Source organism: Rana temporaria, chromosome 3 (assembly GCF_905171775.1).
Source record: "Rana temporaria chromosome 3, aRanTem1.1, whole genome shotgun sequence".
NCBI classification, from domain to species: Eukaryota; Metazoa; Chordata; class Amphibia; order Anura; family Ranidae; genus Rana; species Rana temporaria.
The window spans coordinates 136,928,264-136,953,493 of record NC_053491.1 but is presented as its reverse complement, the minus strand read 5'-3'; the positions used below and the strand labels follow the sequence as shown (position 1 = coordinate 136,953,493).

Below are 25,230 nucleotides of genomic sequence, written 5' to 3'. Positions count from 1 at the left end.
ATTTTATGTCGTTTCCTATAGTTTAGTAACAAAATGTTCCAACAATGAAGTCAGTGACACATGTAGATAAGAGGTTTGTGACAACCATTTTCTCAACATTAGCCATTTGTCAAAGACTCTTTGTGACAGAGAAAATTTGCTGCAAACTGACTTCAGTTAAAAACAGCACACATTGCTAGACTATAACATAAGTTCAGCTGTGTCATGAATTAATGTGCTGCTATTCTGACAAGAAAATTAAAGGGGTTATTTTCTAAATAGGTTCCTTTAAAGGGTTGTAAAGGTGCAATTGTTTCCCTAAATAGCTTCCCTTACCTTAGTGCAGTCCTCCTTCACTTACCTCATCCTTCCATTTTACTTTTAAATGTCCTTATTTCTTCTGAGAAATCCTCACTTCCTGTTCTTCTGTCTGTAACTCCACACAGTAATGCAAGGCCTTCTCCCTGGTGTGGAGTGTCGTGCTCGCCCCCTCCCTTGGACTGCAGGAGAGCCAGGACGCCCACTAACACACTGCTCCTTTCTCTATCTGCAACGTAGAGAGCGTCCTGACTCTCCTGTAGTCCAAGGGAGGGGGCGAGAACGACACTCCACATCAGGGAGAAAGCCTCGCAATACTGTGTGGAGTTACAGACAGAAGAACAGGAAGTGAAGATTTCTCAGAAGAAATAAGGACATTTAAAAGCAAAATGGAAGGATGAGGTAAGTGAAGGAGGACTGCACTAAGGTAAAGGAAGCTATTTAGGAAAAAAAAACTTTATAACCCCTTTAAGCTAGTGCATTGTTGGTTCACTTACCTTTTCCTTCGATTTCCCTTCTAAATGTTTTTTTTTCTTTCTTTTCTTTGTTTCTTTGTCTGAAATTCTCACTTCCTGTAAAGCAGAACAGCTTAATGAGGAGGAACAGGAAGTGAGAATTTCAGACAAAGAAAAAAACATTTAGAAGGGAAATAGAAGGAAAAGGTAAGTGAACCAACAATACACTAGCTTAAAGGAACCTATTTAGAAAATAAAAAACAAACCTTTACAACCCCTTTAACATCCCATTAGGGATGAGGGAACCAGGAAAATTGGGTTTGCATGGGGCTCGGCGACCCCAGCAGGAAGTCCTCAAACCCCAAAAATGCACAAGAAGTTTATGGGAGGCAAACCTTATATTTTTATGCCCTTTTTCTAGTTTACAAGCTCTTGTTAAAAGAAGAGCATGGGTAGCTGCGCACTGCCATAGGGGACATGTAACAATACAATTTTAGTTTAAATACCATTGAGTGGGAAAGGGGTCTTTCAATTTGGCTTAAAGCGCAACATTGAATATACAAAAATCTTTCAAATAACATGCTTGGGAGATGCCTGCATGTGAACCTTACCCATTAAAGCTGAAAGGAAAAAAACTACCACAGCTAAATGACAGATCGCCAGCCAGCTTCTGTTTGTAAGTAATATTTGGTCAATGACATAACCATGTGGCGGGTTGTCCCAGTGATAGGACAACATCATTGGACAGCAGGTCATCATAATTGATGAGGATCTACACTGCTGAATGACATGATTAATGTTGGGTTTACATTGGGAGACATTGTTTAAAAATGTTAAGCATTATAGTATTTATTGAATGTTTCAATAGAACATATAAAAGATAATGAAAGATAAGATGGTCAGACACAGAATAGAAGTATTTCTATGTGTTAGAATAAAGCCTAGGCCAAATGTTGGGCGGCATCGGTTCAATAGAAACCGACATACGCACTCGGCCCAACTTGTGGACGCTTGGCGTCTTTTTCATCCTGGGGAGAGGGACTATACCTTCTACTCCAGGCCCCATGGGTCCTACTCGCGAATCGACTACCTTTTTGTACCCCACAGACATCTAGACGCGATTACGGAGGTAGAGATCGGATCTATTACTTGGTCAGACCATGCCCCAATTAAGCTGGTGTATGCCTTGGCAGCGACCCAATCGACTCAGAGACGAACTTGGCGACTCAATGAGAGTCTACTGCAAGACTCAGACACCATGACTGAAGTGATCAGGGAAGTAGGACATTATTTTGAAACCAACGATACTCCTGACAGTGATGCAGGGGTGGTGTGGGAGGCTCACAAGGCGGTCGTGCGGGGTCTCCTTATTAAGCATGGAACTAGATTGAAGAAACAGAGAACTGAACAGCTTGACGCACTACTAGCTAAACTGCAGCTACTGGAGGCCCAACACAAACAGGCCCCGACACCCCAAGTAGGCTCGGATCTGAATACCACCCGTCGGCAGATCACTGACTTGCTACACTATAAGGCCAAGGCAGCAATGCAAATTTGTAGGCGAAATGTCTATGAGTCAGGGAATAAATGCGGAAGGATGCTAGCCCAAGTGATCCGCGCGCAAAACATGGCATCGTACATCCCGCACATAGTCACACGAGAGGGGAAGAAGGTCTCAGTGCCACAACAGATCTCACAAGAATTTAAATCCTTCTACTCTAATCTTTACAACCTTCCCTCCACGCATGCAGACATTGACCCGGACTTGACATCTACATACCTAGAAGCCTCCTGCATGCCGACACTAACGACAGACATGAGAGAGACACTGAAGGAGCCAATTACTTTATCAGAGATCCAAGCAGCACTGAAATCCGCCAAACCGGGCAAAGCTCCTGGCCCGGATGGCCTCACCAGCGCGTACTATAAATCCCTACTCCCGACACTGGGGAACCGGTTAGTGAGCCTATTCAATACGGTGGGTTCGGAGGGCGCGTTTTATATAGACACCCTGCAGGCGCAGATAGCGGTAATACATAAAGAAGGGAAGGATCCCAGCCAGTGCGGCAGCTACCGCCCCATCTCGCTGCTAAATACCGACATAAAATTGTTTACAAAAATAATTGCTACCAGATTTCAGCGGTATCTCCCTGACCTCATCCATCTGGACCAAGTGGGCTTTGTCTCAACCAGAGAGGCCAGGGACAATACGACCAAGGTGCTGAACCTGATACATGTAGCCAACAAGACAAAGAAACCCTGTGTCTTTGTAGGAACGGACGCCGAAAAGGCGTTCGATCGGGTGAGTTGGCAATTCATGTTTCGCACCTTGAAGCATGTAGGAGTGGGGCGGGGGATGCTTAGCTGGATAACAGCGGCATACACGAACCCAACGGCCAGGGTGAGGGCGAACAGCACGCTGTCTGACACATTCCCGATTACCAACGGGACCAGACAGGGCTGCCCCCTGTCGCCTCTCCTGTTCGCGCTGACCCTGGAACCCTTTTTACAACATGTGAGACAGAACCCGAACATCACCGGGATAAAGGTAGGGGAGGGTCATTACAAAATCTCAGCCTACGCCGATGATATGCTATTCTCCTTGACCAACCCGTCGGTGTCCCTCCCGAGCCTGATGCAGGAATTTGACTCATACGGCAAATTAGCCAACTTGAAAATTAATTTGACAAAGTCCGAGGCGATGGGAGTAGGGGTTCCCCAACAGCAGTTGACGCGACTTAAACAAGACTTTAAACTAAAATGGACAGACGTGGCACTGACATACTTGGGGACGCGCAATTTACCAAAACTCTCTGACATATACAGGCTTAATTTCCCCCCCCTACTTAAGACGGTACAGCAGTTACTGACTGGATGGACTACGGGACTACATTCGTGGTTTGGGAGGAACAGTATTTTAAAGATGACCATCCTTCCGAAATTTGTATACTTACTGCAGGCACTCCCCATTCATATTACGACGTCATACTTTAAGCAAACGCAGGCAGCATTTGGACGGTTTCTGTGGGCAGGGAGACGCCCCCGGGTACATAGAGCCGTGCTTTCCCTACCCAAATTGAGTGGGGGGCTCGCTATGCCAAACATAAAAACGTACTACCAGGCAGCACAATTAAATCGACTTATAGACTGGTGCTGTCACGGTCTACTTAAACTCTGGCCACGACTGGAACAGGCGCAGAGCGAGGTCCTACTGAAGCGTGCCCCGTGGTGCCATAACATACAACAAAAGGACGTACAATGTCACCCGATTATAGGGAACACTATTAAGGTCTGTGCCAGGCTACTGACACAAGGTCGTTTTGCATCGGAGGCCTCGCCCATGCGTCCAATCTTGGGCAGCCCCGGCTTTACACCTGGACTTGGGGATGCCAGATTCGTCGCCTTGCGCGAGTCGGGACATTTTCAGGCCTCACATTTCAGTGAATCGAGCAGGTGGAAGACGTCAGCTCAGCTGATGGACCACTCGGGAACCTACCAGCTAGACTTTATGAGAACATGCCAACTGAGCCACTTTCTGCGAACCATGACTCCCCCGCCCGCGGGCCAACCCCTTACATATTTGGAAGAGTTGTGCGTGGAGACGGGAGCGCTACCCCATGCGCTCTCACTGCTACACGCGTTGCTAGTTGAGCCACCGGAGGGATACCAGATCCCGAGCCTTGGTAAATGGGAGCGAGATCTGGGAAACAAATTTACAACCAATAGGAGACAGCATATCCTTATGTTTACGCACAAGTCCTCGATTTGTACCAGGGTCCAAGAGACCAATTATAAACTGCTGACGAGGTGGTACAGAACCCCGGCCGTACTGAATAAATTGTTTCCAGACACATCAGACCTATGCTGGAGGTGCCAGGCGGAAAGGGGCACCTTGATGCACATTTTCTGGTCCTGCCCACGCATTAGACCATACTGGGGGGAGATCAGACTAATTATCCAAAAATTCAAGTACTCAGAGGAGGGCCAGGCCCTCAGAGGTGAACAACCAAACCCCCAGGCAGACTGAATGAACCATATTTGCCCCCAGAGCTCTCCGGACTGATTTAGGGAGTCCGTAACGGGAAACACTGTCAACCGGCAGTGGATGTCCATGATCGCGAGCCCCCCCTCCCCACTCCCCCCCACCTCATTCCCTCTTCCACTCAACCCTCTTACTCCCTCTCTCTTCTTTACCTGCTGGACTGCTCATTGAGCAGATCCCGCAATCTTTCCTTTGTTTTCTCGACTCATTTCGCTCCTAGAAAACGAGAAAAAGCGGGAGGCTGAGCCACGAATCCATGATATAATGTTGTAGAAAGTGCCACATGAATACTGTTAAGATGCATATCCATTTTCTGCTGTTATTGTTATGTGCGCCTGTTGGCATCAGCAGATGTACTGTTTGTATTGTGGTCCATGTGGACCGGCCTCATGTGGTATATAAACAATTAAAAAAAAAAAAAGAAACCGACATACGGCCCCTGTGTACTCTCTGACAGAAGCTGGACATTCAGCCAGCTTCTGTAAAATAGGCATGACTAAAAAAGGTCTACCGATCAGCTCCCGATCAGTGCTCAGCCAATGGCTGAAAGCGCTGACCGGAGTGTTTTGGCCAGGGGGGGCGTCCCCCTGTCAGAACACAATAGCACAGCAAGGGAGATTGCTGTACTAACATCACATAGTTACTACAACCGCTCCTCCTAAGCTGTCAGTTTTTTTTTGTTCAGTCCTGCTGGGTTGAACAAAAAAAAAACTAGTAGTGTGAACTAGTGTTGAGCAGAATACGCCATATTCGATTTTGCGATATATCACGAATATATAGCCGAATATTCGAGAAATATTCGCTAAATTCGAATATTCGTGATATTTTATCGAAATGAAATTTTTGCGAAATTTCGCTATTGCGTATGCGAAAATAATTGCGAAATTTCGACAACAGCGGAAGGAGCACTCTGATTGGCTCAGAATATTCGTGATATTTTGCACTCTGATTGGCTCAGAATATTCGTGATATTGTATCGAAATTTCGCAAAATGCGAATGCGATATTGATGGCGAAATTTCGACAACAGCGCTAGGAGCACTCTGATTGGCTCAGAATATTCGTGATATTTTACAATACAAAATAATTGCGAATATTCGGCAAATGCGGAAGGAGCACTCTGATTGGCTCAGAATATTCATGATATTTTACAATACAAAATAATTGCGAATATTCGGCAAATGCGGAAGGAGCACTCTGATTGGCTCAGAATATTCGTGATATTTTACAATAGAAAATAAAAAGTGTTTTGCATTGGTGGTGATTCTTTACTCTATCCATCTGTCACAGCCGTTTGTCAATCAAACACCTTGAAGATTGAACACGTTCATGCTGCATGCTTTGGACTTTTTTTCACTTCACATATCAAAGACATTTTTATGAAAGATTATTTTTCTATTATTGGGACTATATTTCTTTATATATTTGTTTCACTGTGTATTTCACAAGTTATTTGCGCTTGCTTATTTTATAATTTGCCAACATGTCTTGTCACTAGACATATTTTTTATTCTTGTAGAGCGACTCCATTTTCTGTCTTGTATTAATTTATGTTGTATAACATTTTTTAGTTGCTGCTGTATTCTCCCCTTTTTTTAAGGTATGCGCAATTTTTTCCTTCTTACAAAAAAAAATAATATCAAACATACAAATATTCATAACAGAAACATACACAAAGCCCCCCCTTTTGCATCAGAGACAATCAGAGTTCTTCTACCACAGTTATCGAAAATTCGCAATCATTTTCGCATTAGCGAAATTTCGCAATTTTTTTTTTTTTATATTCGGCAACATAAAAGGATCGCCTCAGCTTAGCTACTCGGCCCAGGGTCTCTAATCATACCAGCAATGCTTTTAGACGTCGATAGGATGTGATCTGTTTTAAAAATAAAATTGAAAAAATGCGAAATTCGAAATATATCGCGAATACTCGAATATGCCATATTCGAGCCGAATATTCGCAATACGAATATTCGTGAGCAACACTAGTGTGAACTACAAAAACAATAAGATAATGAAGCTGTTAATACAGGTATTCAGGGGCCTCGAGGAGGTTCTTAGATTCACAGTAGGGTAGTAGGCATGAACACGACCCTGACCTATGAGAAGTGAGTTGGGAAATATAGAGGAATGTAAAGATAAGTAAGATGAAAGGCAATGGTGAAAAGGGAAGATGAGGGAGTGCAGGATAAAGTACAAATAGACAGATATTTGATGGGCAGGAGAAAGCACAATCCATGTTCACGGTTGCCCATAAGCTACTCAATACAAGTATCATCAAGATAGCAATGTGCAAAAATCCAGACTGTCACAAAATAGAATGCAGAGACACCAGGTGGCTAATACTTGTGAATATTTGTTAAATAGTTGAGCCAGGAGTTCTGTGTAAAAACAAAAAAAAATCTAAATAAATGGCTTGTATCCTTAACCTGTGTCTTCATGTACTCCATTTTCTTAAATATGTACTGTCACTTAAAAAAGTAAAAACCCAATACGGGCCCCCCCCCCCTTAAAATTCCTAGCAAACCTGTATCCAGTCATGAAGCCTTTGATGGCCAGGGGATAGAGCGGACAAGTTCCTCATCCCCATCCCACATTGCCAGGAAAGGGAGAGGACAAGGGCCTCTTTTTTACTCAACAGATATGTTGTTCTTTGGGGAGGCAATGGTTCAAGAAAGGTTGACTGCACTCCCAGGTATGAAGCAATGATGATTACATTATTGAACATAAAAATCCATCAAATAATTGATTATCACTAAGCGAACCTTGATACGTGAAACACGTTAATCTTGCCATTGTCATTATAAAAACAATGGGACCACTAACTACATAAAAATGACAACTTACTTAAGAAATGTATCATTAAAGTGTTTCTAAACGAGAGTCTTGGCTGTCCGACTCTCCTGCCTCATTGGCTGAGACAGCAGCATGGTGCCATTGGCTCCCACTGCTGTCAATTAAAGTCAGTAAACCAATAAGGAGAGAGAGGGGGCCGGGCCATGGCTATGTGTATGAATGGACACACAGAGCAGTGGCTCGGTTCGGGTGCCCCCATAGCAAGCTGCTTGCTGTGGGGGCACTCAACAGGAGGAAGGGACCAGGAGTGCCAGCTGGGGGACCCAAGAAGAGGAGGTCCTGGGCTGCTATGTGCAAGTATAACATGTTTGTTATATTTAAAGGAAAAAAATCAAGACTTTAATATCACTTTAACAATGTTTGATGGTAAATTATTTACAGATGAACTATAGGCAATCATCTAAATAATGCGGATAAAACTGATTGTTGATAAATGTTTAAAAGTTTGTCTTGATTGCAGTTATACAGCTAACACTGTCAGATAATAAGTGGGACTGGGACAGACCTGTAGAAAAGGCAAGATAGAAACTTTCACTAACTTAATTTTAAATAAAGTAATTTAAATCTATGCTATTCCTAGCAATTTGAAAAAAAGGGAAATAGTGATTCCCCACTAGTAAACTGATTGCAAACTGTATTCAAGTTTGACATGTGACCACAACATTATACATGACATAAGATATTCTAATGAAAGCTAGAAAGTTGCTAATTATATCTTCTGTCCTTCATTCAAAATGAAATGGCAAAGGCACTCACCCTTTTTCATTTGAAATGCTGCTGAATGTGATTAGTTACTTACATTTGCATACTCCAGCAATGGGCACGAGGCAGAAAATGCCAATAGAAAATGAGGATACAAAGAATAGTTGACGCCAAAAAAAAGACAGGCGATTTTGTATTTTAACTGTATATTGTCATTCACATGATAGTTTGTATCATTTAAGAGACAGGGAACAATTATTCAATTATTAAACATGAAACCAGATATAGACATTGAGCACATAGGGGCAGATTCACGTAGAGCCGCGTAAAATTGTGCGGGCGTAACGTATCTGATTTACGTTATGCCTCCGCAACTTACACGGGCAAGTGTTGTATTCTCAAAGCACTTGCTCCGTAAGTTGCGGCGGCGTAGCGCAAATCGGCCGGCGTAAGCCCGCCTAATTCAAATTTGGATCAGGGGGGCGTGTTTTATGCAAAACTACTGTGACCCGACGTGATTGACGTTTTTTCGGAACGGCGCATGCGCCGTCCGTGGAATTTCCCAGTGTGCATTGCTCCAAAGTACGCCGCAAGGACGTCATTGGTTTCGACGTGAACGTAAATGACGTCCAGCCCCATTCACGGACGACTTACGCAAACGACGTAACTTTTTCAAATTTCGACAGGGGAACGACGGCCATACTTAACAGTGGCTGCGCCTCATATAGCAGGGGCAACTTTACGCCGGGAAAAGCCTAATGTAAACGTCGTAACTTTACTGCGTCGGCCGTGTGTACGTTCGGGAATTCGCGTATCTAGCTAATTTGCATACTCAACGCGGAATTCGACAGAAGCGCCACCTAGCGGTCCAAAAAAAAAATGCAGTTAAGATCCAACGGCGTAAGAGACTTACGCCTGTCGGATCTAATGGATATCTATGCGTAACTGATTCTAAGAATCAGGCGCATAGATACGACGGCGCAACTCAGAGATACAACGGCGTATCTGGAGATACGCCGTCGTATCTCGGTTGTGAATCTGGGCCATAGTGTATGCCCTAAAAAACGTCTGACATACATAGCGCATACATACTCTCCCCCTGTTGCTGCGCGTGGATGCAACAGTTTTTCCAGGACTATATCATTAAAATGAATGCCTTGCTTGTTCTGAAAAAAATATTCAATCGAGTATCTATCTATCTATGTTACTTTGTTATCTTATGTAATTACAAAGTTTTTTGTCAAATAAAAAGAGCCATATCTGAACTGAAGAAATTGCTCGCGTCTGCAAGGTGTATACAGGTGCAAGAGCTAAAGTTGTTAATAGAAAAATTAGTAGCTTTACTCCCTTCAAACTGTTCTACTTTGTAGCCAGGCCTTATTGACCTTTCCATAAATCCAGAACCTACTGTAGAACAGGAACAATACTCTATTTCATCATTTGAGTCTGAAATGTCTGCATCTAGAAATTAAAACAATTGGGCTGAAAGAGTTTTAAAACTGTCCTCTGTGACTTTAATTGGGAAAATGAGAGAAAGTATGTGCGCGGACCAGTAGAGAAAATGCCAATATACATTGATTCAAAATAAGAAGAAGGTATTTTGGATCAATGAATAAAATTGCTAAAATGATGTAGCTTATTCATCTGTTTGTTAAAGAATAGAGGCCAGTCCTTCCATAAGGTGAAACATTTATAGGTGGCACCACAGTACAGTTTGAAGTAATGGAGGTTATATCATAGTTAAAGTGGAGGTTCACCCAAAAAATAAATGTTTAACATTAGATTGAGGCTATTTAAGGGGAGCAGAAACAGGTATTTTTTTTAAAATCAATGCCGTACTTACCGTTTTCGAGATAGATGTTCTCCCGCCGCTTCCGGGTATGGGCTGCGGGACTGGGCATTCCTATTTGATTGACAGCCTTCCAACCGTCGCATACAGCGCGTCACGAGTTTCCGAAAGTAGCCGAACGTCGGTGCGCAGGCACCGTATAGAGCCGCACCGACGTTCGGCTTCTTTCGGCAACTGGTGACGAGCTGTATGTGACCGTCGGAAGGCTGTCAATGAAATAGGAACGCCCAGTCCCGAAGATCATACCCGGAAGCGGCGGGAGAACATCTATCTCGAAAACGGTAAGTACGGCATTGATTTAAAAAAAAATACCCATTTCTGCTCCCCTTAATTAGCATGTTTTCGGGTGAACTCCCGCTTTAAGAATCTCATTGTCTCCTGTTCCATTAAGGGCAGCCTTATATAGCACGATCAAAGCAAACAATGCAACATATTCAGGTATTACAAATGCAAATATCTACACCTTCTCCCCAACATAAATGATTCCCAACAACTACTGTAAATCTGTCAAGTTGACTCCATTTATAAAATATATATATACAGTATAATATTGGTATTGCACGCTGAAGTAGAAGTAGACTTCTAGAATAGTTAATTTCAGTGTCTAGCAACCTAGAGTTGTAAAATTCGGGTTTAGGACTTGAAAATCTGAAAACTATACATGTTGCTAAATAAGCAATCCAAAAGCTGGAAGCACCCTTTATTGCCCACAACAGTTTTCCAACAGATAAAAACAGGTAGTGGAACACAAATATAACCCATTTTAGTGTCCGTTATCACTTTTTTTTTAATCTAGGGGGAAAAAACAAACACTATTAATTAACGGAGAACAATAATACTGCAGATTAATGTGTCTGTAGCTGCATAAACCAAAGTACAACATGTTTTGCAGCTAAAAGATTTAACAAGGTAGCAATAAGCAGAAACAAATAAAACAAATTCCCCATATCTTTTAATATAACTCATGAACTTATTGTTCAATCAATTCTTGATTTAGTAATTTTCTTTAAAAAATATGCATAGTTGAGAACTATGGGCCAGATTCACGTACAGCGGGCGCAGCGTAACGTAACCGGTTTACGTTACACCGCCGCAATTTGTCCGATTTAGTGCCCGATCCACAAAGCACTTACCTGGAAATTTGCGGCGGTGTATCGTAAACAGGTCTGGCGCAAGGCGGTCCAATTCAAATGGGGCGGGTACTATTTAAATTGGGCGCGCTCCCGCGCCGGACGTACTGCGCATGCTCCCGTCGCAAATTTCCCGACATGCTTTGCGCGAAATTACGACGCGCCGACGTTTTGTCAATCGCGATTTGAAAAAAGATTTACGCCGGGAAAAATAAAAGATTAAAAAAAAATTCAAAAGCGACACGGGAAAGACAGGCATACTTTAACATGGTGGAGTACTTTTACACCATGTTAAAGGTGCACTATCTTTGCGACGGAAATCTAACACTTGCGACGCCGCAACGACGGGAAAATTCTTCGTGGATCGCTATAACTCCTAATTTGCATACCCGACGCTGGTTTATGATGCAAACTCCCCCCAGCGGCGGCCGCGGTACTGCATTCTAAGATCCGACAGTGTAAAACAATTACACCTGTCGGATCTTCTGGCTATCTATGCGTAACTGATTCTATGAATCAGTCGCATAGATAGAAACAGAGATACGACGGCGTATCAGGAGAAACGCCGTCGTATCTCTTTGGTGAATCTGGCCCTATTATCTTTATCCTTCCATTGCCACTTGGAAAGATAATGAATTAGAACAGACATATTTATGACACTTAAAATGCCAGCTTTTTGAGGTCATTAAAGTGGTTCTAAGGCCCCGTACAAACGATCAGATTTTCCGCCGGAAAAATCTTGGATAGTTTTTCTGACGAAATTCCGCTCTAGCTTGGCTTGCATACACACCGTCACACAAAACTTCTCTGAACTTTCGACCGTCAAGAACGCAGTGACGTACAACACCAAGACGACCTGAGAAAATTAAGTTCAATGTTCCTGAGCATGTGTCAAATTGTTTCCGAGCATGCATCGGAATTTTGCGTGGCGCAATTGCTACAGACGATTTTACGATAGGAATTTTTTCCGACGTAAAATTTGAGAACCAGCTTTCAATCTTTTGCTGGCGGAAATTCCGACAGCAAAAGTCAGATGGAGCATACACACGGTCGGAATTTCCATTCAAAAGCTCACATTGGACTTTTGCTGTCGGAATTTCAGATCGTATGCCTGTGCTTATCCACACTCTATCTCATAGCTACATCTAAAAATAGAGGTGAATTGAGCATGTCATTCATACAGGAAAGTCCAGTAAAGTGCAGAGTGAAGCTATTCAAATGAGCTGCTTTGACAAGATGCAGTTCATTGCTTGAATGAGCCCTTTCTGCATATAAATATTTGTTATTTCACCCACTGCATTAAAATGTGCTAATAAGAACATTGTATTACTGAAACATCCTGCTCCTGATTCAAAGTAAATTGGCCCTGTCAAAATAAAAAAGGAAATATTTTGATAAAAATGGCAGATGAACGCCTATAAAGCATAATGAATATATTTGCTTTATTTGGTATAACAAATCTAGCCTTCTGTTTTCCTAACATCTAATTCCAGCTCCACATCTCCATGACAAACAATGCAGGAAAAATATCTGCACGCCAATGTTGTACATCAAATAAACATTTTTGCTACAGTGCTAGTAGATTTATGTAACAAAATGGATATTCCAAATCTGTTAGGGTACATGCACATGGCTGTATGACAATATAACAACTATGGGATCTACCCGCAATGAACTTTGTTCAGATCTGTAAAAAAAAAGAAATAAATAAAAGTAAACTGATAAAATTTGTATTTATTTTTTGTTTTGGAGCCATGTACAAGTCCTTATTTGTTTTTTTCCACTGCTGTCTTGGTTAAGGGGAGCAGTGATAAATGGAGAGCACTGCCAACTCAAAAAATGGAAGAAGTGACCTTTCCAGGTACACCACACTCATTCACAAAAACACAGAGGTCTGTAAAGCGTGCAGAATTTGTGATTATGTGTCTGGGAAGTGCAAGTGTGTAGCCACAGCAAAGCAGGAACAAAAATTGTCTCTGGACTGCCGTACTCTGGACAAATTGTAGCCTTTATTAAAATAAGGACAGCACTACAAATCACAGCAAAGTAAAATAAAACCCAACCGCTGACGCGTTTCTCACTGAAATTAGTGCTTAGTCATAGCCAGTTAAAAATCAATGTAAAAAAACATAAACACCAGTGCCAAAAATATATAAGAAAAAACGAGTACAAGTGTGCAAACATATATATCAAATCGTATACCCCTTCACAACTAGGTGAAATTGTAAATCAGTATAAAATAATCAATAATAATTAAAATTATGAGCTGATAATATAAGAAAGTCCAGATATTCAAACAGAAAAAAAGTCTAGTGCAAATCCACAGCTGTTATGCCCCATACACACGTACGGGTTTTCCGAAGGAAAAAGTTCCCGTTGGAAATCCCGAGGGGAAAGCCGGGAACCTGCTTAGTTCAGTCTTTCCCCTACACACGGCCGGTTTTCCCGACAGGAAAACTGCAATGGAGCTTTGGCCAGGAATCCTGGCCATGTGTATGCTCCATCGCAGTTTTTCCCATAGGAAAACTGCCAAAAACCGCCAGACAAAAGTCTGTCAGATTTCCCGGCGGGAAAAAAGAGAACTGGTTCTCTTTTTTTACCTGACGGTTTTTGGCCAGTTTTCCCATCGGAAAAACCTGCGAGGAGCATACACACGGCCGAGATTCCCGGCCAAAAGCTCTCCTCACAGTTTTCAAATTCGGGAAAACTGATCGTGTGTACGAGGCTTAAGGACTCGTACACACGACCGAACATGTTTCCGCGGACATGTTCGGTCGTCTGTACGGGCGACCGGACCGGATTCCCGGCCGAGCGGACAGGTTTCCAGCGGACAAATGTTTCTTAGCATGCTAAGAAACATGTCCACTGGAAGCCTGTCCGTCGGACATGTTCGGTCGTCTGTACGACTCACCGGACATGTCCGCTCGGCCGAAAGCCCTCGCATGCGTCGAAGTGATTTGACGCATGCGTTGAGGCATTGACCTTCCAGGGTCACGCACGTCGCCGCGTCATCGTCGCGGCCACGGCGCGGTCACGTCACCGCTTATCCTGTCCGCGGGAAATTTGGTCTGATGGTGTGTACAGCCATCAGACCAAATGATCCCAGCGGACATGTCCGATGAAAACGGTCCGCGGCCGTAAAGTGCTCCTTGTGCAAGGAAAAATAGTAGTGAAAGTGCTCCAGTGCCACACCAAGCAGCTTACTGACTATAGCGATCTTACAACTTAGAGATCAATCAAGTATTGGTATGTATAATGGCTCCATCAACCACCCCAAAGCGTTGTCACTTCCACTCTGGTACAGAGCTTGAGACTTCTCTCCCACAGCAATATCCAAAGACCGATTAAGACATGAGACAGATTGTGCAGTACAATCCAGTAAAAATGTATTTAAAAAAAGTTAATGCACTTACAAATCTGTAGCATATACAAGGCAGTGAAAAAACATATACAGTCTCCACTGAGGGATTCAGTCCCCTGCAAGTGCGATGATGTCACAAGATTGGCCCCGCCCAACGCATTTTCCCCAATAGGGCAGCTTCAGAAAATCCACACAGGGGGAAGGGTGAACTTTTTACAGGAAAATAGACTGTGCACTTTGCAAGTGCAGTTGCATTTTTTTTTTCACAGAGCTTAGTAAATGTGGTAACATTTTGCTGACTTCCATCGTCCAATCATGCAAGCAAAAATGCTTTTTTTTTTTTAAAAGATTTTCCTTGCACCTGATTGGGTATTTTTTTTACAAAGTGAAGCTTTATCACATTACATGTATTAAGGAAAATGAGTGCAACTGAGCAAGGGACTGAGGCACAGGGCCATAGGGAGAGTTTAGTGTTAAACTAGAGATGGGTGTGGTATTTCTGGTTATACTATTATATCAGCAATGATGGACACAGAGATTTCCATGTGCAATGTGATGCTGAGCCCAGAACATATCACTAGGAACACTGTGGTGCTAAGCTGGGGATAGAGACAGTGATAGTTGTACAGCCATTGCTAGTTTCAATTCTGGAGCAATGTAGTTATACACAGGTAAAAGTAATAATAAGAAAAGCGTGTAGGTATTTTTTCCAGTACAAGCCCAATTTATCTTTGCCTATTACTTTTTAACTGTCTAGTAAATCAGAACATGTTACCTTACTTGTAAATAATGCTATGTGCTATGTGCTGTATATAAACACCTGTATGCATTTCCATTAGCACGTTAAGACTAGCTAACATTTTAAATCAACCTGAGAGTTAGGCTGGGTTCACACATCTGCAGGTTGGTAATGCTTGCATGCTACAGTACATCAAGCATTATGCTAAGGCATCTGACTCATTTAAATTGGCTGCCTAACACATGGGCTAGCCATACCCAGAAATTTCTGAAGCCTGGAGATCAGCTTGGCATCCAGCATTTTCAGGAGGGTGTCAGCAATGGCAGCCTGCATGTTTTTCATGGTCTTTCCCTCTAAGAACGTTAAACACCAATATTAGGAAGTGAATGAGGAAGAAGACAGATAATCCTATCAAGGGTATGCAATGCTTCTTATTTCTTGGATTCAGATGCTTCACAATTACATACTTGCTGCTGATCAAGAGGACTTACTAGCTGCTAATCAAGAGCTATTGCCTACTAGCATGCTTTACTTATTCACTGCCTGTGAGCAGAAAAACAGCATATTTTCTATAATCTACCAGCAGCAGATGACACTTCTGATACAGCTCTCATTGAATTAAAGTCTAAGTATAGTTAGAACCTGAACTCAACAAACGAAAATCAGCACAAGGGACATTACTTACAATCAGTAGGATGTGTTTTTGTTGCTGTGTCCTTTACTATCTGAAATCATCCTCTATCGATTGATCCACTGATCCTCCCAAAATTAATTCTTCCAGTGCAGTAGGGGTTAATAGAGCCAATGCAGCTGTGACAGGCACTGATCAAGAGTGCCTCACTGCACTCATTTTTTGCACTCAGCTTCTCCATTAAGAGTTACCGTACTATAGCTTTTATGAATGAAACACAATCTATGAATAGAGGGGGCAGACCTTTCGCTCATCTGCCTGCCCTCCATTTATAGCTTGTGTTTTATTCATTGGAAGCTATAGTACAGCTTCTATGAATCAGCAGGAAATTGCTTCTATCAGCAAGGATGGCAACCCAAAGGACCCAGTGTCTGACAATGAATCACAATTTGTTCATCTGAGTTTAAATATTTCCAGAGAGAAAGAAATATTGTGCATAGGAAATACTCCATTTATTACAGCTAAGCAAATGGAGATATTGAGAGATAAAACAGAAGCTTTAGCTCTTTGGATTTCAAACCTTACAGGGAAATCTTGGAAAGTTCTTACTACAGAGTTTTTACATGTCTACAGAGTGACTAGAAGTGCAACTACACAAGCATCCCCAACTAAACTAATACATGGCCGGCAAATGCACACTAAACTACATACAGTATGGTGACTCCGACAAAGTCCAGTGCCTGTGAAATCCTCAGTTGCTAAGGCTGATCAACAAGATAAATGTGATGTGTATAGTGATCAGATATGTGGTGTGGGAGAATCCAAACCAATCCTCTTACAGTGACAAGTTTAACAAATACTTTCCACCTATGAACTGTCTTATTGACTTATATTGACTGTTTATTAGGCAAAACTTTTCACTATTTTCATATAACAAAGTCATTTTTCTATTCCCACTGATAACAACTATATTGGAGACCAGGAACCTTCCTGGACATAATTAAAGAATCAGAAGGCCTTTTGTGTGGACCAATGATTGCGTAATGTAACTAAAATACATACTGTAGTATATATAATTATTTGCATTGTTGTTAGCCATATTCTTTAATAATAAGAAAAAAAATTAAGTTTTTTACTATGAGGGAGATTATGTGGTATTCATACCTCTGGCCTGTAGATGTCCCCATATACAGTTGTTATATGTATAATACTTCCTTATACTCTATACAAGTTAGTTCCTGTTCCTGTTATTGGATGTTGAGAAGCCTGCACATGCATTGAGAACCCTGAACTTATTAAAAATGCATTCTATAACTATTCTGCATCCTAGACTATAGGAAATAGGCAAGGCGTGATTAGCTTTTAACTAGGCATTTGTGTTCACCTGGTGGTACAAAATGAACATAACTACAGCCACGGGATAATGTTTTCAGACTGCTGGCGTGTCACAAGTCTTTTTCTAACCATTAAATTAAAAAAGTAATTTCTGTGAAACAGCACAAAGTGGTTACAGGTATAAATCAATTTGGCTTGCAATTAAATACAATTATTGCTCTAGCAGATGCAGCAAAGTGCAAATGGAATATCAATGCAAATGCCTTGGAACAGACACAGTCATTATTTCTGAATAAATACCTGCATTAAAGTTATGAATGGATCCATGACTAGACACAGCTTTATTTGTATGCAGTCTTCCTGTCACACCTCACTTATAAATGGGCTGTATTAATATGTGGTTACAAGGTCTTTTTTTAAACTTATCTGCGGTTTTTTCAATATATCATTCCTAAAATAGCATTTTGAACTGTAAAACTTTGCTATATCTCGAAATTGCTGTATCATTTGTACACTAACAAAGAACACTGGAAATAAATCTACAATGAGACCAGTCTAATATTACTGAATTACAATGCATGCCCAGCATTACCTTCTATATGAAGTTTATTTTACTATTGGCTTCATAAAGCAAAGAACCGTGTCCAACCCATACCAACCAACCAAAAAGCATTTGTCATTGATGGAATGAAATCAAAAATATTTAAATATAACTTGATTTCTGTATGCAGCAGTATACTGGATAATTATATAGGCTGTTATACGTGTCAAATCCATTGGTATGTAAAGCTGGGCTTGAGCTACACATATTTATGGCATTACTCAGTACTTGCATGAGGCAATTTAAAATCAAGTCATCCCTGTCGTTTAAACATGACAAAGTCGATCTTAGTGCTGCAGATATGAAGGTTAATTGATAAATGGGAATGTCAGATGGTCTTTTCTGCATGCAAGCTTTGCTGTATCTCTCTGTAACGAGCGTAATGATTCCTAAACAGAGTATGCTGAGCCGTAACCGACTGTGAAAATAGCTCCTAAGTTGGCATTTTTAACTTGGGAAACAAGCAATCTGTGTTATTACCATAGTCGCAATCCTGAGATTATTGCACACAGGTGTACAGCTCACAGGTGTTGTGTGCAGACAGGGACTGCATGTTTATACAAATTCCTTTACAAGGCAAACGGGTATTTCTCTGCATTGTGCATGGAATAATTAAGAGATTCACAGGACGCTGATATTGACAACATGTGTATTGATTGTATAAAACATTTCTACTCATTAGAAGTCTAAATAGATTAAGTCGATTTCCAACCAAACAACAAAATTCAATGCAGTTTTATCACTTTTTTTGTTCTACTATTTTTTAAAAGTGGCAATTCTTTGTTGTAGCAGGCTTAAAAAAGTACATGAAAAAAAAAAGCTTTACCTTTAAGGTTACATGATATAATAATCATAATCCTTTGGAATGGTCCTGACACTTCCCCTTGCATTGCATCTTCCTCGAGAAAACCAAGCCCTTACTGTTACACACAAATCCAGGGGAGAGGTGGGTCTGGGAAGGCTGACAGACTAATGCTCCAGACAACATTAAACTATGTTTGTTGTAAAACCTTGACTGTGAATACAAGCAAGGGGGGAGGCGCATGGGAAAGAAAAAGCCAGGATGCCAGAATGGGCATATGACTGCCTTCCCCCATACAACAAATGGACTTCATCCAAAATGATGTCTTTTTGTGCAGCTCATTAACATGTTTAAACATTTACGTTGTGCAAGCCAGGCACAGAAGAGGTTAACAGGACCCTTTCCAAAAGAACCGTGACAACTTACCATTCTCCTTGCACTCTTCTGGGGGTTTTGCTTTCTTTGCTAGCCGAGGATCCAGCCATGACGTTGTCTTTGTGTTGTGGCTGAAAAGAAAAAGACACCACTTTGAGAAGGGCACATTGAAAAGAATTACATTTATTTCTCTAAGAAACAAACAAAATAAAGGGGAAGCAAAGGTTTTTTTTTTCCCCAAGTGATTTGCAATCGATATACTTTGCCCACTGGTTCTAATTAGCCCTGAAGGAGTTTTAAGAGTAATCGTGCAAGGCAGCTGTAAATTTGGCATCCTGAACTTGCTCTGCTGAATGCGGCTATTTTTATTAAAATCAACCAGCATGCCTGCCAAGAGAACCTCATTGAAGATTCAGAGCTCATCATCAGCTAAAGGAATTTATTAGATGTACACAGTCTCAGTTCCGTCTAGTGTTCTCAATGAGCTCCTCCACACACACTCACAGGTCAGGGAGGAATTAGGTAGAGATTCCATGTACGCCTTTACTTGTTACTGATTCTGTACAATATAATTGTGATTAGACAGATAACAATAGCTTTGCCACACACATCAGTATGCTTGGACCTAGCTTACAAAAGGCAGACAGTATTAAAAGACGTAGTTACTGCATGATTATATTTTCGGATCCATTCATGATCATTATGTTAGGCCGTAACATAAGAAAGGATGCTCTTTTCAGCATGCATGTTTATTCAGAGCGCACACAATTCCACTACCATGCAGGGATGGCACCACAGATCAGCGAGAAGAATACATTTCACATCCCCCTGGGGGACATGTATCAAAGCAAAAAAGTTCTTTATTTAAATTCTGTTTAGAGGAGTACCTTTGACAGTGAGTACTACAAGCTGTGAGTTGCAATGATCAACCTGCCTTTATTATTATAATAAAGATACAATTCTACACTATGGAATTGCCCATTTTTTTTAAGTTTCTTGCCTATTTAAGAGTGTGATTGTTTACTGTGATTTCTTGGGAAATACCATCAGAGGAGACGGGGGTCAGGGCAATGCCCTGGGGAACATGTACCAAAACAAAAAAGTTATAAAAAATTCGGCAGAAAGCAGACGTTTTAATAATGCTTAAAGTGAAACATGCAAAAATTTCCTTTAAATAACATGCCTGGAAGATGCCCTTAACGTGTTTGTGGAGTGGTGCATCTGAACAATGTATAGAACCCAGGGCTGTCTTAATGAGAGGGCACACCAGGGCACTGTCCAAGGGCCCCAGCTGCATGGGGGGCCTCTGCACTTTCCCCAAAGTAGCTTGTCCTTGAGCCCTTGCTGCCCCGAAATTTGGGGCACCAAGATGGCACTGAGAGTGATAGATGCACAGGGGAGGCAGTCTGCCTCCTACCTACTTTATCTCTGCTTACCTGCACTGTCATCATTGTAGGGGCCCCAGAGCATTACTTTGCCCAGAGACCCATGGAGCTATTAAGACTGCCCTGATAGAACCTACTGAAGACAAACTGGCATTTACAAAGAAAAAAAAATGTTTTTAATTGTAAATGTGGTAATTGTGGTAAATTACAGCTTCGTTCTGTTTGTGGACAAATGGCCAGGGATTACCAGAATCTATACCAGTCCCTTATACAAGATGAGGATCTGGTATAGATGTTAATGGGGGACCCCCCCAAAAAATGTACATGGGTATCCCATAAGGATACCAGACCTTTATCCTTGATGAAGACCTGGTATGAATGTCAAGGGGAACCCCATGAAAAAAAGTCAGCAAAAAAATAAAATGAAGTGGGATTCTCTCCAGATTCCATACAAGACCCAGGGGGAACTCCATGAAAAAACAAGAACATTTTTCCATACCAGATACTTATCCAGGCATGCAGCCCAGCAGGCCAGAAAAGGAGGGAAGGAGGCACAAACAACTGCAGCAAGTAAAAGATTTGTACTTCATATAAGTGCATTATTAGATGAAAAGTAACAGATACAAATCTACAAGTATGCCTAATTACTTATGTTTTGAATCTATTACAGTTGTTATACTGCGTTTATCCAGCTCTATAGTCAGCTGAATTCCCCACTGGGATAACATAACTTAAAAAGACAATACCAATCATCAAATGCCTATCTATTATTTTAGATCTTCCTTCTTGACCATACACACACACACAAAGCTTTTATAAGATCTTTCACCGGCCACATGCTCTACTGCATTCTCATTTCCATAGAGAGCTTCTACCTCTTGCTTCATGACTTTGAAACTGAGACAAATGACTGCTGCAAAAGGTCAAGTAATGATTATGATATCTAATTTTTTTAAAGATGATTTATATAAACTAACAGCACTGTAAATTACTTAACTGGGAAAGCAGGAACTGCTCTAATTGCCAATATGTATCATATTTTTAAACAAAGCATAACAAATTGCCTACATAACTGCATGCTAAAACAGTTTGGCTATTTAGACATAATGGAATACAAAGGATGAGATGATTGTTGCAGCACTGCAAATGGACGCAGCAATGCTTAAAATGGTATTGAAGTCAAACGTTTAACTTTGTCCAGCAGGTAAGCTTATAAAAAGCCTTACCTGTAGATGGCTTAAACCTTTTCGCTGCCAGAGCCATTTTTGCTTTTTTTTTGCCCACATGTTTAAAAAAGATTGCACAAAACCCCCAAACATTATATATTTTCTGAAAGCAGATACCCTAGAGAATAAAATAGTGGTAATTCATTTTTTTTTATTTCACACAATGTTACCTGAAAGGCAATAAAAGCAAATAACTACCCACATTTTCCGTAAAATAGGCAATGCTTCAAAAGCCCACTATAGGGCATCAGTTTAGTGTTACGGAGAAGGCCTTATGCTAGAATTATTGCTCTCACTCCAGCATTATGAAATATATGTATGCCAATCTACGTTTTCACGCATAGGCACCAGCGACGCATACATTCACATGTGCCTAAATGTGGGGGTGAGGGGCCTTTTTGGAGATGGGGATTTTATCTAGTTAGGTGTAACTTTATTTTTTTGCTTAACTTTTTTTATCACATAGGGGACAAACAGTCCCCTATGCAATGATTTTTAGGTGACATGTTCTCTTCAATGAGACCTGCAGGGTCTAAAAGACCCTGCATGTTTTTTCTGGAATCAACTGAATGTATTGCAAACACAATAAATGCTATGCTAGCCTGGGAAAGTGAAAGGAGACCTGGAAGTGATGCACTACACATCTCTTCCTGGGTCAGAGCAACAAGGAGAAGAGAGCGGACGTGTGTTCTGTGTTCTCCCTTCTCTCACCCACCAGTACCTGCCATATTGGTCCCGGGCCTGCAGATTGGCAAGTGGAGCCTGGAATACATGACAGGGAATGCAAGCTTAGGGGGTTCTGGTATCACATTTTTTTAAGCAATTGGGTGGCTGACAGCAGTACGGCTCTGCTAGCGAAGGGGTTAAAAGGGCCTGTACATTGGCTCCGGCCAATGATGTCATTGGCACATGTGCAGTGCTGAATACAGAGAGCACCATGCCCTGACAGTGACTCCTTTGTGCATGCACGAGAGTGGCATCATTGCGACCTGGTCATTCAAATGGCTGGAGAGTGCGAACATGGAGGAAAGATTAGGCAAAGATGGAAGCATTAGAAGTAGTGATAGCTCAGTGCTGCATGGCTCAATTTAAAATGTGAGCCTGTCATAATGTGCTAGTCTGCGGTACATACATGACATTATGACACTATGACATTAACCTGCAGAGGGCCCATTTTATTTGATTAGATTTTTTTGGTAGAGTTTACTACCACTTTAAAGGCATTATAAACCTGGACCTGTGCTTTTCACTAATAATTGATCATGTAGTTGCATGGTGCCATTTATTGGCCTGTGCACACAGCCTATACTAGGGTAAACCTTCACATTCTTGGTTCAGAAGTTTTAAACAGAAGGCATGCGGCATGGCATCACACAGGTTAATGCATGACCTCTGTCTGTAGTGTGAGAACTGATATTTACTGTGAACAAACTACATGATTTACAATCCATGGGCCTTTCCATTCTAGTGCTCTGCAGGTGAGTGCTTAACAGTAGTGACATAGATACAAACAGGCAGAGTAATTAACATGGAGGTCACCATGCAGTGTGTCAAATTTCTTGCACTCTTACATTTGTGATGCAACAAAAAGAAAATACATACCACTAAATCAACATGTGAGCCCAAACATTTGAAAGTATACAGTGCCTTTAAGGTTACCAGACACCGGCTAATCCTGTTACAGAATAAGAATAGGTAGAAGCAATTCCAAACTAAACTAAACTAAAAATTATTTCACTTGAATGACTTGATAGCAACAAGAAACAACAATGCTAGGACATCTTGTGAGGTCAGAACACCCAGGGCAATGCCAAATTTATCTGTTAAAAATGAACAAATAATGCATTTTTTACAGATAAAAACGGAAACAGTCAACTTGCTTTAACAGGTAAATAGTCAGGGGCGTCAAGAGGGGGTGGCTGAAGCCCTGAATGTGACCCTGTAAAGCCCAGTGTCTCATGGTGGCAGGACTGCATTATTAGCCCCGTGCCGCCAAGCGAGTGGCGAGCGCCGGGATCGATCTGATCCTGAGCGCCGCCGAATGTAGCCAAGTGTGGCCGAGTGCGGCCGAGTGTGGCTGAGTCCCATATCAGGTCCCACCTTCTGAAGCCTGCGCAACGCCTTATGATGGACGTCCCACTGGGTCAATGCCATGACCGCGGGACGTGTGACGTCCATCATAGACGTTGCATTGGCTCCAGAAGGCAGGAATTACAATAAGGCCACCGCGCCGGCGCCACATCCCTGTTCGGCGCTAGGGCAGGCCGCGGGTGGCTCTCTTCTCCTCTTCTTCTCGGCTCTCCTCAAATCTCCTCGGCTCTCCTCCTCTCCAGCCAGGCTCCTCGGCTCTCTGACGGAATGACTGCCTGCTGCTGTGACCCCGCTGAGCTGAGGAAAGTCAGAACCGTCAGAAAGTGTAATAATGTGTATATAAATGTCAGTGTATGTCAGTTAGGTCAGTGTAGGTAGGTCAGTGTATGTCAAGTAGGTCAGTGTAGGTAGGTCAGTGTATTTAGGTAACTACCGTCAGTGCAGGTAGGTCAGTGTTGGTAGGTCAGTGTATGGCAGGTAGGTCAGTGTATGTCAGGTAGGTCAGTGTAAGTAGGTCAGTGTATGTCAGTGTATGTAGGTAACTAGGTCAGTGTAAGTAGGTCAGTGTAGGTCAGTGTATGTAGGTAACTACCATCAGTGCAGGTAGATCAGTGTATGTAGGTCAGTGTATGTCAGGTAAGTCAGTGTCACGTGCTAGCCAAAAAAAAAACAGCGTCACATACAAACCGACTCCCCCCCCTCCGGTTCCCGGCCTTGGATTTCGGGCTGAAGCCCCTGGTCTTTTTGCCACCTAGCATTGCCCCTGTAAATAGTTAATATAGGGCCAGATTCACATATCTGGCAGTATCTTTGTGCAGCATCTTTATGTAGAGCAACATTTTTGTTTTTTCAGATCCTCAGAGAGTTCTTTGCCATGATATTTATATAGTGTTGACAGTTTGTGCAGCGCTTTACGACAGTAGGGTAGAAGGTACAATTACAATATAATTCAATACAGGAAGAATCAGAGGGCCCTGCTTGTTAGAGCTTACAGTCTAGGAGGGAGGGTCAAGTGATATGAAAGGGTAATAACTTTGGGGGATGAGCTGATGAAGAAAATAAAAGAACAGTTGCTAGGTGGAGGCAGGGAAGGCTTCTTGGAGCAGAAAAGTTTTTAGAGATCGCCTTGTACATAGATTTGGAGATAGTCTGACAGATTGGATTAGGGTATTTCAGAGGATGAGAGAGGCTTGGGAGAAGTCCTGGAGGCGAATATGGAAGGAGGGGATGAGGGAGGGGAGCTAGAGAGCAGGAGGTCTTGAGAGGAACAAGGAGGATGATTAGGTTGGTATTTTGAGACTACGGTAATCTAGTGATATAGCTGGGGCAGAGTTGTGGATGGCTTTGTAACTTA

General features: G+C 42.0%; 1 protein-coding gene across 7 annotated transcripts in view; it reads right to left on the bottom strand.

The window, feature by feature from the left end:
* Positions 1 to 25,230, bottom strand: part of MAGI2 (membrane associated guanylate kinase, WW and PDZ domain containing 2) — a 979,417-nt gene that overhangs the window by 265,101 nt on the left and 689,086 nt on the right. For all 7 annotated transcript variants that reach the window (XM_040343459.1, XM_040343461.1, XM_040343462.1 and 4 more), the window contains one exon: positions 19,226 to 19,305. In XM_040343459.1, the coding sequence (XP_040199393.1) occupies positions 19,226 to 19,305 (80 nt within the window). The remainder of the gene's footprint in view (positions 1 to 19,225; positions 19,306 to 25,230) is intronic.